The 19715-nt window shown below is 41.8% G+C and overlaps 1 protein-coding gene across 3 annotated transcripts in view; it reads left to right on the top strand.

Annotated features, from left to right (window-relative positions):
- The window catches only part of CARMIL1 (capping protein regulator and myosin 1 linker 1), a 187605-nt gene extending 176582 nt beyond the window's left edge, over positions 1–11023 (top strand). For 2 of the 3 annotated variants that reach the window (XM_059856922.1, XM_059856928.1), the window contains 4 exons: positions 2503–2736; positions 5352–5486; positions 7043–7189; positions 9970–11023. In XM_059856922.1, the coding sequence (XP_059712905.1) occupies positions 2503–2736; positions 5352–5486; positions 7043–7189; positions 9970–10106 (653 nt within the window). In that variant the 3' untranslated portion in view covers positions 10107–11023. The remainder of the gene's footprint in view (positions 1–2502; positions 2737–5351; positions 5487–7042; positions 7190–9969) is intronic. The other variant, XM_059856927.1, reaches the window with a different exon arrangement.
- Positions 11024–19715: the final 8692 nt, after the last annotated feature.

Raw genomic sequence — 19715 nt, 5'->3', positions numbered from 1 at the left:
CTTTGTGCAGGTGGCTGGGGTGCCTTTGAAAGTAGGCTGGCTTTTAATGGGATCAGCAGAGCTGAAGCTCAACCCAAGAGCCAGCAGAAATATCTGTGCACAAAAAAGTGGAAGTGCTCAATATATCTGAGGATGGAAATATGACCAGTTTTCAAGCTTTGGGTCTGCTCATACTAACTTGAGTAGTGCTGACTTTCAGCTGACTGTCATGCTGTTGGTCTGTCAGCAGTCCTGACTCACAGTCAATGGTAGCTGGCTCTTCCCAGGATTTAACCAGTCTGATTGAAGCCAGGGCTGTCTGCAAAGCTGTGGAGGCCCCTGGACACTGTTCATGTGCACAAAGCAGCTCTCCATCATGTACAAAATGGTGTTCAGCCAGCACCAGTTCCCTCTGCACCTCATCTTTCCATGCCCTTGTCAAGCCTCAGTCCTGGGCCCTGACATAGCACACTGCAGCCAGCCGAGGACAGGGTTGACAGTCTGGTTTGCATGTATACTTTGGTGACTGGCCAGTGGAGGTTTCAAAAGGGATTCAGCTCTGGTGGTTTGTGTTTACTACATGAAAGGAGTGGTCTGAACTAGGAAATCCAGGTCTGATTTCTCAGCAGCGGTGGTATCCTGCAAGCCTGGCACACAAGACTGCAAAAACATACAGAAAAAAGGCTGGAAAAACGGGCTGAAATCAAAATCCAAATGTGGCCATCTTGATTGAGCACTTCAAATACCAGCTTTGAAGTTTTATGTCTTTCTAAAGCTTTTTTAAAAAAGAGTATTCAAAGCATGCCATAATCTGTAAATCAGTGCTTTTAAAGCCTGCTTGTCTTTTGAGGAGGACCTTGTGAACTGCATGTGTCCCCTGAAGACAGCATAGTGAAGTCAGAGGAGCAAGGATAGTCTGCACTTTAGGCATTGGAGTAGCTGGGGGTGTCTGACCTCAACTTGTCTCTGGTTGTTTTTTCTGTATATGACATGTTTCCCCACCACCACACTGCACTGTGCTTGCCCCTTCCTTTTGGCCTCCAGCTGTCAATTGTTTCCTTACCAGTCTTGCTTGAGAGCTCCCCAAGGCTCCTTTTCATTGTTGCAGCTACAGTTAGTCTTTGGCTAATTTATTTTAAATTACTGTGCTCTAATAATGTTAGAAGGCCTGAGGTCAGGAAGAAAAGAAAGAAAGTTAATGGAAAATTGCTGAATATTGTTACAGGAGAACTAAGCTAGTGGTTCTGAAGGAGAATAAGTTTTGGGGGTTTTATTCCTTGCTTTGTGTGTGGATGTTGCCTGCTTCTTTTGTGTGCACACACGCACAGGTGCAGATGGTGTCCCACTGTTTGACTTGCAGCAAGAAAGTATTTCAGATGTGCAGACACAAACTCTCCCTGTCACGCACTCACACTCATCTCTATGCACCAGGCTACATAGGCTGGAAAAACATACTGGAGATTGTCTTGCAACAAACTGTATAAACACCCTCCCTCCCTTCCTCCCACTGCCATTAAAATGTCTGTGCTCAGCACTTCCATGTTCAGTAGGCTTTCTGAGTGGGAATAGCAGGTAGGTAGGTCAAGTCAGCATCTCTGAGCACACACTTGGTTCCGCCAAGTACCAAGGCTACCAGTCTGCATTTCAGTTAGTCTGAAGTTCTCTTCTGAGATTAAAGATGTGAAAACTGCTGAAAGTCCCAGGCTAAGAAACAAGTTCCAAGATTATCATTGAAACTGCTAGATATAAGCCTTCTACCTCCTGAAAGCTGCAGAGTAGGAAAGTAGAGCAGGCTTTTTGCTTGTTAGCAACCTGGAGTCCAGCAGACTTTCTACTAGCTTGCACAGCTAGGTGGGACTGACTTACTGCTTGCAAGTCACTGTAAATTGATCTCTAAATACTCTGGTCTTTGTTTGGGATAAGCAACATGTTAGTAAACCTACTAAGGTGTGGAAACTGTAAGCCATGTGCAGTGTTATTAGACAAATCAAAATACTATATAAAGAATACTTTGATCTGGGCTGAGTTTCAAAATCTCTTCTAGAACTTGGTAAAAGCAACAAATAAAAAGATGTAGCCTGCTGGTGACACGCTTGGGATTTATTTTCTGGGCCAGAATTTCTCTGTTGATCTTGGAAACCCAACCTTTTGTCTGTAGAGACACAAAACAGTCAAGAGCAGCTTTTTCCACTGATCCATCACTGTTTTCTCAGCAGGTAGGCTGTGCCATCTGCTCCAAGAAATATGAGGTATGAATAAGGTCCAGCTAGCCATCATCTCAAATATATTAAAAAGGGGGACATGCAATTGCTGTTTTGGGTAATTGAATCACAAATCTTAGCACATGTCAAAATTAGCAGGTTTAGATGCTTTGCTTGCAGTGATTTTGAATAAGACATTGGGGATCCTCTAACACATAGCAGTGCATGTTTTAGCTTCTGGTGGTGTTTTCCACAAATTATAGCTGTGCATGGACCCTTCTGTGCTGCAGCAGACTTTATTTTATGTGTCTATTTATTTCAGTGCCTAAACAACAGCAGACCCTTCCAGAGACTCGGTTTGCATCCAATAAAGGTGACTCCATCTCAGCATCATCAGAAAAAAATTCAAAAGCTGAACCAAAGGCAGAAGCTGGTGCAAAGGCAAGAAGTTCTTCCAATACACCAACTAGTCCAAAGCCCCCACTGCAGTTAACAAAGCCCAGCCTGGCAGGACGACCCACAGTGCCACAGAAACCGCGCTCTGCCTCTCGCACTGGTGAGAAACTCCTCTGGGCAGTTGTTATCCCCAGCACTGGGTGCTGTTTGTGTGAGCTGTGGTGGAGACAGCCATTGCCATATCCTGAACAGAAGTTAAAAGGAGAGGGACAGGTTTTTCATTGCCTTGCTCTTGACTCACATCCTTCTTTTCCACCTCCTTTTGCCCTAATTCAAATAAACTTATTAAAATTGTTTAATCTGTGATCCTCAAGAGTAAAGTATGAGAAGCAGTAGTGGCAGTGGCAGAGCTGGTTTTGAGTTAGCCTGCTATATCACAGAAGAGGTGAGCACGGAAAGCTACTTCAGCATCAAAGGCATATTGTAGTAGCACTGACAAAAATAAAGGTGTTTTCTCTAAAAACCTGGTAAAGTCCTTGGGGTTTTGTGGCAGGCTGCTCTTGGCCACTCAAGCAAGTGCCTGTTTCTTAATAACTTGTACAAACCAGCTGTCTCTACTTTTTCCTTGTTTAGCTTTTGTTTATTTCCTTATTGCTTTTGACTGAAAATAATTGTAACTGGGCTTTTATAACCCTGCAAGACTGCCTTTTGCCCAGATATTATCTTAAGGTTTCCAATAGTGAGAAATGTTTCATCACATCTCCCATGCATTTGTCTGTCTGCTGTTTAATAGGCCAGTGTCACAACCTCCTCTTCCCAAAGTACAGCCTCTGCAATTGAGGAGAATTAAAAGCCAGTTAGAGACGTCCCAAGTATCTACAGCAAATACAGCTCGCTAACTGCCAGGGAGTGAAAAATATGAGCATGGCCATCTGTAAGAGCTTGCAGCCCTCTTGACTTTTCCCATAATCACTGTTGACCTTAGAATGATGTAATTTCTGATAAGGGTGAGAAGTCAAAGGGATGTTACGGCCTCCTCCCTGCCCTTGATGTGAAACCTGAGCCTTCCTTAGTCTCTGCACTCCAGTGGGCAGAATGTTGTTCACAATCTAAATCACCTTCAGATTTTAGGTGGATTTACGTTTATTTTATTAACCATTTTAGAAATGGTCATCAAAGAGAGGGATGTCGAGTATGATGCTCGTGAAGGTGAATGCAACAGGGAGGGCATGGATTATTTAGTGATGCTCAGTCTGTGAAATAGGCAGTCAGGAAGACCTGAACTGTCTGTTTCTGACGGCTCCTATTTCCTACAGAGAGAGCATACTGTGGATTTAACACAAGGGAGTAATTAATACTTACTTATAATAAGCCAGCTCTTTGGTTGATAGCAAAAGCAGCACAGCTCTGTTGCAGTCTAACTTCTGTCCTAGTACTTGTAGTAACCCACTGCCTAAGGATGCCCAGGCAGTGTGATGAAGAAAACCAAGCAATCATCCTTTCTGTGTTCCTGCTCTCACTGTTGTTTCCAGCACTGCAGCCACGCAAATAGTAGCAAATTTTTTGCTAAGTAATCGGGGTGCAAAGGAGCACAGCTCAGATGTCCACAAATTGTTAAAGACTGAAAGTCTATATCGAGCTATGTTTGCCAGTCACTGTGCTCCTCCTCGTGTTGATATTGAGCTTTCCCAAGCAAGTGGCCTCACAGGCATATCAAATGCATGGAGAAGGTCCAAGAATTATTGTATCATCTGTTTCATACCAAATTGCATTTGGGAAGCTCATGACTTTCCTGTGCTGAAAGTGAAATAATTGACTCTTTGTGGTGTCTCCTTAGCAAAGATAAATTTTGATTAATTTCTAATATGCAACTGAATTAACTCTTTACAAATACATAATACAGATGATACTCTGACTTCCTTTTGTTCTTCTGTCAATGCTAACCTATCTTCCTAGTTCCTCTGTTATGTACACATGCTGCTGTTTATGTCTTAAAAAGCAAACTTAAAATCAGTTTAACAGTCCACTGTGGCTGTACTTCCCTACTGTCCAAATGAGGCCTGTGGAGTGTAAGACTGAAAAGGTTTTCCTGTAAAGATGGTAGTCAGCTTGCCTTACATGATCCATATCCAGCCTTTTAGAGAAATAAGATAGCCAGATGTTTTTAAACTATAGATTTAAGTTTCAGATTTTCTCACAGTCCAGAAGATGGAAGTTTTTTTTTTTCCTTTTAGGCAACTCTTTATGGATGCCCTTGTGTTACGCTCTGGGAAGTTATTCATGGAAGTACAGAGTTCTGTAATGCTTTTTATGCATTTTTTTTCCCCTGGTTCACTTTTAGACCTTATCATTGTGAAACAGGACATCTAAATTGATGAGTTTATTATGTTTCAGAACAACAAAAATATAACTAGAGCAAATATTTCCAGAAATCCATCAAATTTTTTTTCACCTGTTCTTTACAAATTGCTACTTATATCTTGCAGGTAAATCACATGGTCACATCAGATTTCTATTTGCACTACAATAGCAGCACACCTGAAAAATGCTGAAATTGAGATCTTCTGTTTGACTGATAAAAGTCTTTCACCTGTCCATACAATTTGTTCTCTTGTTGTAATGTAAATTCCTGAATCCTTCTTTTTCTGACAGGTTCTGGCTGTTTTTTGTTTGTGTATTGTGTTACGGTTTGGTCCATCATAAACAACTGTTTCTGTGAGCTTTAGAGTAGATAAAATTTTTCCTTCTCACCCTTTTGTTTGTGGTACTCCACAGAGGATGCTCCAGAGTCTCCCTCCGGCCCCAGTTCCCCAAAGGTTGCCCTGCTTCCACCAGTGCTGAAGAAAGTTCCTTCTGATAAAGAAAAGGATGGTCAGAGCAGCCCCTCGGTCAGATCATTTTCTCAAGAAGGTATTTGTGTAACCTGGTGTCTTCTAGTGAAATTTGATGTGTCAATGTCTCCTGATTTGTTTTCACGTGGAAGGGAAGAAGATTATGCATTTGAAGGTGGCAAAAGCAAGGAAAATGTATCTGGTCACCTATTCAGCATCTGTCCACCTATCTTTGATCAAATCAAATCAACAATTAATCCTTGGGTATTAATAACATAACTGAACAATTAAGGGATTCATGTGTACATTTATGGTTGGTTTGGTCTGAACGAAGATGTTCAGACCAATAATGTGAAATTTCACACAGTAGTGTGAAATGCAGCTCTTCAGTTCAGCGTGTTTCCAGGGGAGCAGCCATAACTTTGTTCCTTGCAGCTAGCCCACTGCTCTCTTTGTTTTCCTTTCTGTTGGTCTCTGCACATGACTGAGTTCGCCTCCCCATCTTTGGGCAATGAGTCTCTGTGTGCCAGGGCAAGGCTTGGTACCTGCTATCTTTAATACACAACAGTAGGCTGCCCCCTTCTCTTTTCTGATTTTCATGTGTGCACTGGATTTCTACTTTTGCTGATGCATTTTCATGCCCTGAGCTGATTCTTAGAAGAGCTCAAGGTTCCTGTGATAGCATAGGGTATGTGGAGAAGTAGTCACAGGAATGTTGCTCACCATGGTGTTGGCTGGCGCAAGTGATGGATGTTTGAAATCTGGGGGTGAGATGTCTTCCTTCCCGGGTCTCTCCTCAACAAAGACATCTAAGGTAATTCCCATCACTTAAGCTGTGAAACAAAGGGGTGCCCTTTCACACTCTGACAGCAGATTTTCACAGCATAAAATGGGGAAAAATTAGTTGCGGTGGCTACATAATGCTGGGTTGTGAAAACTGAGAAGTTGTGCTGCCTACAGCGCCCACTGTCATCATTCAGATGATCCAGAAGTCCAGATCCAAAAGCAACAGAAGTCAGGCACTGTACTTTCTTATTCCTTGCTCCCTTAAGCCTCTCCAGTCAAATTTTCTATTCAACTCTACATGGCACTGTACATATTTTATCAGTTTAGACTTGCCAGGTTCTTAAGGAGCTGCTGGGCTTTGCATGAAGTTGTTTGGGAAAGAGTAAATTCTGGTTATTTTATTTTCATTTCTTTTCATGTTTTCTTTTTTATTCATTACTGTCCTACTTCCTCACTTAGCCATTCCTCTGTCCTTGCTTTCTGCCTCTCTTCAGGCTAGCATGTTCAATTTATTTCTGCAACTGGTAAATCACTGCAAATCTCCTGTGAAATAAAGCTACAAATTAGATGATACTTGATTGTAAATTTGCTTTATGTTTATGATTTTAACTGTTCTTCATGGGACAATCTGAAAATACGCCTCTTTGCACTGTGCAGCTGTGAGATCGGGCTGCAGTTACCAACACTTCAAGATATCTGGACTACATTTAAACAAGCAACTGGCATACTGATTACTGCTCTCTGAATAATTGATTAAGTAGGTTGGATAAGGGAAAATTTTCATATTACCTTCTGTATGTGGGCCTACAGAACAGCTTAGGAGTATAAACAAATCCTTTTCCTTGCTAGAGCAAACAGGAGATTGTCAAAAAAGAGATGCAGCTCTTGACTGTGCCAAGCCATCTGGCAGCGTGAGAACCACTCCGGGGCAGTATTCTACCAGTGCAGAAGAGGAAGCTAATGTGCTTGGGCAGAGGATGGCACAGGCAACTTCTGGTTAGAAGTTTTCATTTTTCATCATGGTGGTGCTTGATAACTGGCACTAACAATTGTTAAGAAATGGTAATAGCAAAGAAACCACAGAAGGGTTTGTCATCTGTCATTATAAGAAAGGTAAAAATCTCATGGGGTTCTAATAGTATTTCTGCCCTCATGGGATTTATATGGCATGAAAAAATTCCCAGATAAAACATGTTTGTGCATTTTTCCTATGTGTCAACTCCAGTGACCAGTCCCATCTAGCACATGCAGCCCCTCTGCAGAAGAGCACTCACTACTATCTGTGACTGCTCAGTGCAGCAGCACTGGCACGCTGCAGGTAGGCTGGCTGCTGCTTGCTGTGCTTGCACACCTGTCATTTCTAAGATCATGTACTTTAGTGTTTCAAAAAACATTTCAGCTTGAATACTGTTAGTGCCAGTTTCAGTGCATCACTCACAAAACTATTTGAGAACTGGGTAAATCGGATTATTTATACTTACTTTGACTTTCAGTTGCAAAAGCAAAGAAAAATACTACCTAAAGAACCCAAGCCCAGCACTGTTAGTCAAAGGAGCAGCTTTGACTCACAGTGAGCTCATTCAGTAGGCTATAAAAATGTTCATTTCTTTTATGTGCTTTTAAAATATAAAAGCTCCTGTTCTCAAATGGTACATGTTTATATGTTTCTTTACCTCTTAAATGGTTGGTTTGAACAGTTGTTCAAAATTACTTTTTTTTTCTAAGGTATTTTAATTGTGTGTTTGAACGTCTTATGCAATTCCATCTACCCACACTTTTTCTAAGACATCACATAACCTTTCCTCAGGCCAAAATTTATCCTTTTTGTATTATAGAATCAAACTTAGTCCATCCAAACTGGGAATCTCTCCTCCCTATCATAATCAAATTATTATATTTTAGTTCATTCTGGGATACCTCTCTGACAGAGTAAGTTTTGTAAGCTGGGATCCTGCCGTAGACTGCTGCAGGTCACCTGTGTTATACAGTCTCATCGAGGCAAGGCTAAGCTCTTCTGGCAGAAGCCTTCTTGCTTTATGTGGACTTAAATGCCTGATACATCTTTCAGTCATTTATGAGGCAAACTACTTGCCTATATTTATCAGGCCATAAACTAAAATGGCTGCTGCGGGATGTGTTTTGGGTTTTGTTTGAAGTCAGTGAAGGCCAGACAAAGGCCAGGTAATTATTAGGAGGTACTGGTATCAAGGATGACTCAAAAAATTTCCAGGCGCCTATTTCTTTTAAAAGCAGTGGTGTTTTGGAAGGTAGAAATGCCTGAATATTTTTTTACAGGATAATCCTCCCCAATTCTGTGAAATGGCTTTAAACACTTTTCTCAAAATCCCTTCCTGTTTCCCAGCTTGTAATACCAGGATAACAATGCAGTGTGTGTGTAGCTGCTGGCCCTTATTTCCTCACATATTTTGGCTAGCACAAATGAGAAAACAGGTATTTTGGATTCAGAAGAACTATTTGGCTGCCTTGGGATCCCTCTCTGTACTTCCCACATTCCTGGCAGTGCATGACACAGCCTGCCACACCTAGAAGTGGCTGTAGAGATGGTCGGTGGCAGGCTGCTGCTGTGCCTGAAGCTGCATGCTGGGGACTGGTTAGGCTGTTCCCTGCAGTGGTGAGGCTACAGGTGAGTGGTACATGGGGAAGGAGAGGTGGTGCTGCATGGCCACAGCAGCTCCTGGTGCCTTGTCAAGAGAGGTATTCACAAAAGTGGTCAGGAACAAAGACCAGTGTGAACCAAAGCCAACCATCCCTACCCGAACTGGTGGAGCAAAGAAGGTCTTGTAATGTCAACATTTAATTTTGGGGGAGTGAAGTGAGGTGACTTGCAGCGAGGTCACATTTAAGGGCCACTGTGTGTTTGAAGTTTCACTTCAAGTGCAAGTATGAGATTTGTAATGCTATCAGTCCTTGGGTAAGGTCACCCTGGTTGATGTCTATAACCATCTTGTTACCATAGCAGTTGTAGGCCTCTGATTAGGTCAGGAATGTCAATAAGGTTTTATAACCTTCTTTTCCAATTTATTTTGAAGCTTATAGGTTTGGAGAAAGCCCTGGCTTTATGGAGATTTCAGAGTGCTGTTTGCATTTAGATCGTGGGAAGTCAATATGGCCTCCTGCTTTCCCCATTGCCAAGCACAGCAAGGTGCAGAGCCATGGGTGTCCTTCTTGTCAAGGGACAGGGAGAACATTGGGACCTGGAAGTGTAGTGGAGCAGGGAGAAGAAGTTTGGGTAACTTGGATGCTGAGGTGAACATCTGTCCTGTTCAAAGCTGCTGAGTCAAAAAGAACACAGATGTATCTTGCTAGGGAGACAGGTCTGCCCGAGATGTGCTTCACCGGGTCTGAGGGCAGGCACATCCATCAGGCTGAGCAGTCAGGAGTGCACTGATTGAGATCCATCCCAGCTGGAAAAAAAAAAGCTGTTTTGGTTTGGAAGTGGTGTGATGAGAAGAAAATTTCCAGACCATTTCTAACTGTAATGTTTATCCGTGTCACAGTGAAATGCTAAGTGTCATGTTTCAAGTTTGCCTGATTGCCAGCCAACCAACCAATGGAATAAAACTTGCTCAAACTCTCTCTTCTCACCTTTTTCTGGCATGAAGAATTAATGGGCCTATGCTACTTCTTCTAGTGCAAATTAATTCAGTGGTATCAGGAGCAGCTCCAATGTGCATTAATGACTTTTTTAATTGTTTTTTTTTTTTCTTTCTTTCTCTTCTGCAATCATTAGTAAGTCCTGTTTCTGTTTTATGCAGCTGCAAAAAGAAGCCCTGGGCAGCAGTCTCATGAGTTCCAGGAACTGAAACAGAGGTCCTTAAGTAAAGACGGCCATCAGGGAAGCAAGTCCAGTGACTCTGGAGAAGAAGCAGATAAAGATTTTATTTTTATTTAGCAATCAGTACAAGTGCTCTGTAGCGCAAGAGCTTTTCATAACAATCAGGATTCAGCAATCAACAGCCCTTTTAGTCAGCTGCTCTTTCACCACAGGTACATTTCCATGCAGAGGACCTGATCTTCCAATCATGACTTACAGTACGCCTGGCATTGATTCGGTCCTTAATTTCTGGTGCGTACAGTGCAAGGCATTCCTTTCCATGCCTTTGCCTAAAGCCAGCTATTCTTTCATGTATTCTACTTGAATTTCTCTGAAGCAGCTACAAGGAGTGCCCTGAATTGGGGCATTTAGAAAGCAAAGCAAATTAACTGGACACTGTCTTACACTAATACACTGTACAGCAGGTAATGTGTTGTACTGCTGAATGTAAATGTGTCAGATCTGCACGTGACTTACCTATAAATATATTCTTGCGGTATGCAATTGCACATTGTAATTATATTAAAAGAGCACACTAATAAAATAATTTGTATAGATTATATATATTAAATGCTTGGGTATGGTTTTTACATTCTCCCATAGGGAGCTTCTTTCTTCCTGTTCTCCTACTGTACATAAAGCTCCAATGCTTACATTTGTGTACTGTCAGAAAGCACAACAGAGAAGGATTTGGATTATGTATAACCATGGTATGCTTCCACATTCATATATTAATGTATATAGTTGACTGGAATGAGAGAAATTGAAATTTTATTAATGTTGGTGTTTTCTGGAGGCATTCCTTAGTTCTGTCTACATATTAGCTTCATTTCAATGTGTAATTCTATAAGAAACATAGTTCAACATCTGTAAAAACTTGTCAGCTTTTGAGGGAGGGGATGCAAATTTCACGGCTACCACTTACATTACAGGTTGAAGGGATTTTATTCATATGTATATTTGTAACAATAAAAAAAATGATTTTACAACTGAAATACTAGTCTTCATTTTTACAGCACTGTTTGTTTTCTGATGGTCTCTGATCTTTGAATGCTGGCATAAGTTCACAAAGGCAAAGTGTGCAGTCAAGACAAATTCTGTGTAATATTTCTCCTTCTAGTAAACTGCCTGTTCCAGCTGAAAGGGACACATACACATCATAAAAGTGCTGAAGGACGATCTCTCCACTATTCTCCCCCATTGGAATCATCAGAAAAGTAACCCTTCTGTGAGCCAGAAACACGTATTATTTAAATACTCAATTTTGGTCCAAAAGAACAGAATAAAATTGGTTTAGTAACTCTGTGCCAAGAGCATATTCTCTAGCCCTTTTCTGGCTTCTTCACAAGGCAAAAGTGCTCAGATACCTGCCTGGCTCTGATGACCTTCAATCTCAACCCTGTGCACATGATACAAAAATTTGTGAAAGAGAAAACAAAGAATTACAAAGATTCAGGAAAGAATATATGATCAAATGAAATGCAATTGAAAAAAAAAAAAAAGAAAAAACCAAAAATCTGGATATTTAGTCACTACAAAGACACTCTAGAAGAAACTGATGTGCAGTGCAAAGGACCAAAATGTAATTTCCTTTCAGGAATACAAATGAAATCTTGCGGAACAGCAAAAAAAGACTTCGGAACACTCTGCAAAAGAGATATCAGCAAATGAAATGCAATTGAAAAAAAACCCAAACCCCTTTCGGGAAGGGAAAAGAAATCCTGCAACTTCAATGCGGATCAATTGGGCAAGCTTTGGTGCGTGACCCTGCAGCTGATGGCATGCCGTGCCTTTTGATGTCTTTCACATTGGTGAAGGATTTTTTCATTTTATTTTTTTATTTTAGAAATCCATGCCACATGCCTCATATTTACCCTCTAAGTTGTGTATTCCTAATTATTTCCCCTGCTTTTGCAAGATCTATAAGTTTAGTTTTGGCCTCATTTGGTCCTTTGTACTGCACCTCAAGTAATCCCACTCCATTTTCTTGTCATGACTAAAATTTCCCAATTTTTTTTTCTTCCCTCCAATCTCATTACCTCTAAAGATATCTCCAGTACAGAGTGCTCGTAAGTCCTTCTTTTCTCTTTTGGGCTTCAAGTGGGATCACTTCCAGCATACTTTGGTGCATCTCCCTACACTGTATGGCATGCCTTACTTTTTGATGGCTTTTGCTTTGGCGAAGATTTTGTTTTTTTCCTTTTCTGGAAGTATCCATGCCATGTCCATCATTTCATCTCCTCCAAGTAGTGTCTGCTTCCTTGCTTTTTCTCCTGTTTTTGCAACAGCTGTGAGGTCGGTTCTGGCATCTTTTGGTCCTTTGCACTGCTCCTCATTTCCGCCAAGACCACTTTTTTGTAGTCACTGTATCGCCTGATTTTCTGTATTTTTGGGGTTTTTTCCAATCGCATTTCTTTTGATGATACCTCCTTTCCAGAGGGTTTGTTAATCCATTTTTAACGGGTCACAAGATTCCGTTTCCCTTCCCGAAAGGAAATTTCCTTTCCTTTCGGGAAGGCAAACGGAATCTTGCGATTTCAATGGGGACCAATTGGGCAAGCTTTGGTGCAAGTCCCTGCACTGGATGGCATGCCATGCCTTTTGATGGCTTTTGCTTTGGTGAAGATTTTTTTTTTGTTTTGATTTTTTAGTATCCATGCCATGTCCCTCATATCTTCCAAGTCGTGTCTGCCACCTTGATTTTTCCCCTGCTTTTGCAACAGCTGTCAGGATAGTTCTGGCCTCATTGTTCCTTAGCACTGCACTGCATATCTGCCCAGACCACTTTCTTCTAGTCACTAAATTTCTCAATTTTCTTTTTTTTCCCCTTCAATTTCAGTTCCATTGATGGTATTTCCATTCCAGAGACTTCATTAGTCCTTCTTTTCTGTTTTAGCCTTCAGTGGGAATCAGTTTTTGAAAGCCTTGGTGTATGTCGTGCGTGTCCCTGAACTGGATGCCATGCCATGCCTTTTGATGCCTTTTGCCTTGGAGAAGATCTTTTTCCTATTTTTTTAACTATCCATGCCATCTCCCTCATGTCTTCCAATCCAAGTACTGTCTGCTTCATTGATTTTTCCCCTGTTTTGCAACAGCTGTGAGGTTAGTTTTGGCCTCTTTTGCCCCTTTGCACTGCTCCTCATTTCTGCCCAGACCACTTTGTTGCAGTCACTATATCTCCTGATTTTCTTTAATTTTGAGGATTTCCAATCACATTTATTTTGATGAAATCTCCTTTCGAGAGGATTTGTAAGTCCTTGTTTTAACGGGACACAAGATTCTGTTTCCTCTCCCGAAAGGAAATTTCATTTCCTTTCGGGACGGGAAATGAAATTGTGCGACCCTGAACAGAAAGGCTCACAAACACTGCAGAAAAAAGATATGATCACAAGAAATGCAATTGAACCAAAACAACAAAACCAAGAAAACGGGGAGATGTACTGACTACCAGAAAGTGGTCTGGACGGAAATGATGTGCAGTGCAAAGGACCATTAAAAGCCAGAAATAATCTCAAAGCTGTTGCAAAAGCAGGAGAAAAATCAAGGAGGCAGACACAACTTGGAGGGGAAGATATGAGGGACGTAGCGTGGATACTTAAGAAAATGAAAAAAAACAAGAAAATCACGTCCAAAGTCAAAGCCATCAAAAGACATGTCATGCCATCCAATGCAGGGACAGGCATGACATACCCCTAGGCTTGTTAAAATTGATCCACACGGTACCTCAAAATAAATAAGAAGGACTAAGGAGCACTCTGAAATGGAGATACCATCAAAGGAAAAGAAATTGAAGGAAAGAAAATTGAAATTTGGGAAATTTAGGGACTACGAGAAAGTGGTCTGTGGAAATGAGGTGCAGTGTAAAAAGGTCCAGAAGAGGCAAGAACTAAGCTCACAGCTGTTGCAAAAGCAGGGGAAAAATCAAGGAGGCAGACACAACTTGGAGGGGAAGATATGAGGGACGTAGCGTGGATACTGAAGAAAATGAAAAAAACCAAGAAAATCTCGTTCAAAGTCAAAACCATCAAAAGACATGTCATGCCATCCAATGCAGGGACATGCACCAAAGCTTGCCCCCTTCGTTCCCATTGAAATCGCAAGATTTGGTTTCCCGTCCCGAAAGGAAATTTCATTTCCTTTCGGGACGGGAAACCAAATCTTGCGACCTTGAAAAGAAAGGCTCACAAATACTCCAGAAAGAAGATATGATCAAAAGAAATGCAATTGAAAAAAATCCCCAAAAAGCCAGAAAATGGGGAGATGTAATGACTACAAGAAAGTGGTCTGGGCGGATATGATTGCAGTGCAAATGTCCCAAAGAGGCCAGAAGTAAGCTCACAGCTGTTGCAAAAGCAGGGGAAAAATCAAGGAGTCAGACGCAACTTGGAGGGGAAGATATGAGGGACGTGGCATGGTTACCTAAAAAAATTAAAAAAAAAAGAAAATCTCGGGCAAAGTCACAGCCATCAAAAGGCATGGCATGCCATCCAGTGCAGGGACAGGCACGACATACCCCTGGTCTTGTAAAAATTGATCCACGCGGTAGGTCAAAACAAATAAGAAGGACTAAGGAGCACTCTGAAATGGAGATACCATCAAAGGAAATGAAATTGAAGGAAAGAAAATTAAAATTTGGGAAATTTAGGGACTACGAGAAAGTGGTCTGTGTGGAAATGAGGTGCAGTGCAAAGGTCCAGGAGAGGCCAGAACTAAGCTCACAGCTGTTGCAAAAGCAGGGGAAAAATCAAGGAGGCAGACGCAACTTGGAGAGGAAGGTATGACGGATGTGGCATGGAAACTTCAGAAAATGAAAAAAAAAACAAGAAAATCTCGTCCAAAATCAAAGCCATCAAAAAGCATGATATGGCATCTAGTGCAGGGACATGCACGACATACCCCTAGGCTTGTAAAAATTGATCCACGCGGTAGGTCAAAACAAATAAGAGGGACTAAGGAGCACTCTGAAATGGAGATACCATCAAAGGAAATGAAATTGAAGGAAAGAAAATTAAAATTTGGGAAATTTAGGGACTACGAGAAAGTGGTCAGTGCGGAAATGAGGTGCAGTGCAAAGGTCCAGAAGAGGCCAGAACTAAGCTCACAGCTGTTGCAAAAGCAGGGGAAAAATCAAGGAGGCAGACACAACTTGGAGGGGAAGATATGAATGACGTGGCATGGAAAATTAAGAAAATGAAAAAAATGAAAAAAAAATCTCGGCCAAAGTCACAGCCATCAAAAGGCATGATATGCCATCCAGTGCAGGGACAGGCACGACATACCCCTGGTCTTGTAAAAATTGATCCACGCGGTAGGTCAAAACAAATAAGAAGGACTAAGGAGCACTCTGAAATGGAGATACCATCAAAGGAAATGAAATTGAAGGAAAGAAAATTAAAATTTGGGAAATTTAGGGACTACGAGGAAGTGGTCTGTGTGGAAATGAGGTGCAGTGCAAAGGTCCAGGAGAGGCCAGAACTAAGCTCACAGCTGTTGCAAAAGCAGGGGAAAAATCAAGGAGGCAGACACAACTTGGAGGGGAAGATATGAGGGACGTAGCGTGGATACTGAAGAAAATGAAAAAAACAAGAAAATCTCGTCCAAAGTCAAAGCCATCAAAAGACATGTCATGCCATCTAGTGCAGGGACATACACCAAAGCTTGCCCCCTTCGTTCCCATTGAAATCGCAAGATTTGGTTTCCCGTCCCGAAAGGAAATTTCATTTCCTTTCGGGACGGGAAACCAAATCTTGCGACCTTGAAAAGAAAGGCTCACAAATACTCCAGAAAGAAGATATGATCAAAAGAAATGCAATTGAAAAAAATCCCCAAAAAGCCAGAAAATGGGGAGATGTAATGACTACAAGAAAGTGGTCTGGGCGGATATGATTGCAGTGCAAATGTCCCAAAGAGGCCAGAAGTAAGCTCACAGCTGTTGCAAAAGCAGGGGAAAAATCAAGGAGGCAGACGCAACTTGGAGGGGAAGATATGAGGGACGTGGCATGGTTACCTAAAAAAATTAAAAAAAAAAGAAAATCTCGGGCAAAATCAAAGCCATCAAAAAGCATGATATGCCATCAAGTGCAGGAACACGCACGACATACCCCTAGGCTTGTTAAAATTGATCCACACGGTAGGTCAAAACAAATAAGAAGGACTAAGGAGCACTCTGAAATGGAGATACCATCAAAGGAAATGAAATTGAAGGAAAGAAAATTAAAATTTGGGAAATTTAGGGACTACGAGAAAGTGGTCTGTGCGGAAATGAGGTGCAGTGCAAAGGTCCAGAAGAGGCCAGAACTAAGCTCACAGCTGTTGCAAAAGCAGGGGAAAAATCAAGGAGGCAGACACAACTTGGAGGGGAAGATATGAATGACGTGGCATGGAAAATTAAGAAAATGAAAAAAATGAAAAAAAAATCTCGGCCAAAGTCACAGCCATCAAAAGGCATGATATGCCATCCAGTGCAGGGACAGGCACGACATACCCCTGGTCTTGTAAAAATTGATCCACGCGGTAGGTCAAAACAAATAAGAAGGACTAAGGAGCACTCTGAAATGGAGATACCATCAAAGGAAATGAAATTGAAGGAAAGAAAATTAAAATTTGGGAAATTTAGGGACTACGAGGAAGTGGTCTGTGTGGAAATGAGGTGCAGTGCAAAGGTCCAGGAGAGGCCAGAACTAAGCTCACAGCTGTTGCAAAAGCAGGGGAAAAATCAAGGAGGCAGACACAACTTGGAGGGGAAGATATGAGGGACGTAGCGTGGATACTGAAGAAAATGAAAAAAACAAGAAAATCTCGTCCAAAGTCAAAGCCATCAAAAGACATGTCATGCCATCTAGTGCAGGGACATACACCAAAGCTTGCCCCCTTCGTTCCCATTGAAATCGCAAGATTTGGTTTCCCGTCCCGAAAGGAAATTTCATTTCCTTTCGGGACGGGAAACCAAATCTTGCGACCTTGAAAAGAAAGGCTCACAAATACTCCAGAAAGAAGATATGATCAAAAGAAATGCAATTGAAAAAAATCCCCAAAAAGCCAGAAAATGGGGAGATGTAATGACTACAGGAAAGAGGTCTGGGCGGATATGATTGCAGTGCAAATGTCCCAAAGAGGCCAGAAGTAAGCTCACAGCTGTTGCAAAAGCAGGGGAAAAATCAAGGAGTCAGACGCAACTTGGAGGGGAAGATATGAGGGACGTGGCATGGTTACCTAAAAAAATGAAAAAAAAAAAGAAAATCTCGGGCAAAATCAAAGCCATCAAAAAGCATGATATGCCATCTAGTGCAGGGACACGCACGACATACCCCTAGGCTTGTTAAAATTGATCCACACGGTAGCTCAAAACAAATAAGAAGGACTAAGGAGCACTCTGAAATGGAGATACCATCAAAGGAAATGAAATTGAAGGAAAGAAATTAAAATTTGGGAAATTTAGGGACTACGAGAAAGCGGTCTGTGTGTAAATGAGGTGCAGTGCAAAGGTCCAGGAGTGGCCAGAACTAAGCTCACAGCTGTTGCAAAAGCAGGGGAAAAATCAAGGAGGCAGACGCAACTTGGAGGGGAAGATATGAGGGACGTGGCATGGATACTTAAGAAAATGAAAAAAAAAAAAAAAATCTCGTCCAAAGTCACAGCCATCAAAAGGCATGGCATGCCATCCAGTGCAGGGACAGGCACGACATACCCCTGGTCTTGTAAAAATTGATCCACGCGGTAGGTCAAAACAAATAAGAAGGACTAAGGAGCACTCTGAAATGGAGATACCATCAAAGGAAATGAAATTGAAGGAAAGAAAATTAAAATTTGGGAAATTTAGGGACTACGAGAAAGTGGTCTGTGTGGAAATGAGGTGCAGTGCAAAGGTCCAGGAGTGGCCAGAACTAAGCTCACAGCTGTTGCAAAAGCAGGGGAAAAATCAAGGAGGCAGACACAACTTGGAGGGGAAGATAGGAGGGACGTGGCGTGGATACTGAAGAAAATGAATAAAACAAGAAAATCTCGTCCAAAGTCAAAGCCATCAAAAGACATGTCATGCCATCCAATGCAGGGACATGCACCAAAGCTTGCCCCCTTCGTTCCCATTGAAATCGCAAGATTTGGTTTCCCGTCCCGAAAGGAAATTTCATTTCCTTTCGGGAAGGCAAACGGAATCTTGTGATTTCAATGGGGACCAATTGGGCAAGCTTTGGTGCAAGTCCCTGCACTGGATGGCATGCCATGCCTTTTGATGGCTTTTGCTCTGGCAAAGATTTTTTAATTTTTTTCTTTTTATTTTTAAGTGTCCATGCCATGTCCCTCATTTCTTCCCATTCAAGTAGTGCCTGCTTCCTTGGTTTTTCCCCTGCTTTTGCAACGGCTGTGAGGTTACTTTTGGCCTATTTTGGTCCTTTGCACTGCACCTCATTTCTGCCCAGACCACTTCCTTGAAGTCACAAAATTTCCCAATTTGTTTTGTTTTTTATTTTCAATTTCATTTCCTTTGCTGGTATCTCTATTCCAGAGTGTTTATAGGTCCTTCTTTTGTATTTCTGGCTTCAAGGAGGATCAATTTGGGCAAGCCTTGGTGTATGTGCTGCATGTCCCTGCACTGGATGACATGCCATGCCTTTTGATCTCTTTTGCTTTGGCCACGAATTTAGCTTTTTTATTATTTTAAATAAGGTATCCATGCCATGTCCCTCATTTCTTCCCCTCCAAGTAGTGCCTACTTCTTTGATTTTTCCCCTGCTTTTGCAACAGCTGTGAGGTTACTTTTGGCCTCTTTTGGTCCTTGGCACTGCACCTCATTTCCGCCCAGACCACTTTCTTGTAGTAACTATATCTCCCGATTTTCCATTTTTTTGGCCATTTTTTCAACTGCATTTCTTTTGATGATATCTCCTTTCGCAAGTGTTTGAAAGCCTTCCTTTGAAGGGCTCGCAAGATTCCGTTTGCCTTCCCGAAAGGAAATTTCATTTCCTTTCGGGAAGGCAAACGGAATCTTGCGATTTCAATAGGGACCAATTGGGCAAGCTTTGGTGCAAGTCCCTGCACTGGATGGGATGCCATGCCTTTTGATGGCTTTTGCTCTGGCAAAGATTTTTTAATTTTTTTCTTTTTATTTTTAAGTGTCCATGCCATGTCCCTTATTTCTTCCCATTCAAGTAGTGCCTACTTCTTTGATTTTTCCCCTGCTTTTGCAACAGCTGTGAGGTTACTTTTGGCCTCTTTTGGTCCTTGGCACTGCACCTCATTTCCGCCCAGACCACTTTCTTGTAGTAACTATATCTCCCGATTTTCCATTTTTTTGGCCATTTTTTCAACTGCATTTCTTTTGATGATATCTCCTTTCTCAAGTGTTTGCAAGCCTTCCTTTGAAGGGCTCGCAAGATTCCGTTTGCCTTCCCGAAAGGAAATTTCATTTCCTTTCGGGAAGGCAAACGGAATCTTGCGATTTCAATGGGGACCAATTGGGCAAGCTTTGGTGCAAGTCCCTGCACTGGATGGCATGCCATGCCTTTTGATGGCTTTTGCTCTGGCAAAGATTTTTTAATTTTTTTCTTTTTATTTTTAAGTGTCCATGCCATGTCCCTCATTTCTTCCCATTCAAGTAGTGCCTGCATCCTTGGTTTTTGCCCTGCTTTTGCAACGGCTGTGAGGTTACTTTTGGCCTCTTTTGGTCCTTTGCACTGCACCTCATTTCTG

This window comes from Haemorhous mexicanus, chromosome 1 (assembly GCF_027477595.1).
Source record: "Haemorhous mexicanus isolate bHaeMex1 chromosome 1, bHaeMex1.pri, whole genome shotgun sequence".
In the NCBI taxonomy this organism is placed as follows: Eukaryota; Metazoa; Chordata; class Aves; order Passeriformes; family Fringillidae; genus Haemorhous; species Haemorhous mexicanus.
This window is presented reverse-complemented; position numbering and strand designations above follow the sequence as displayed.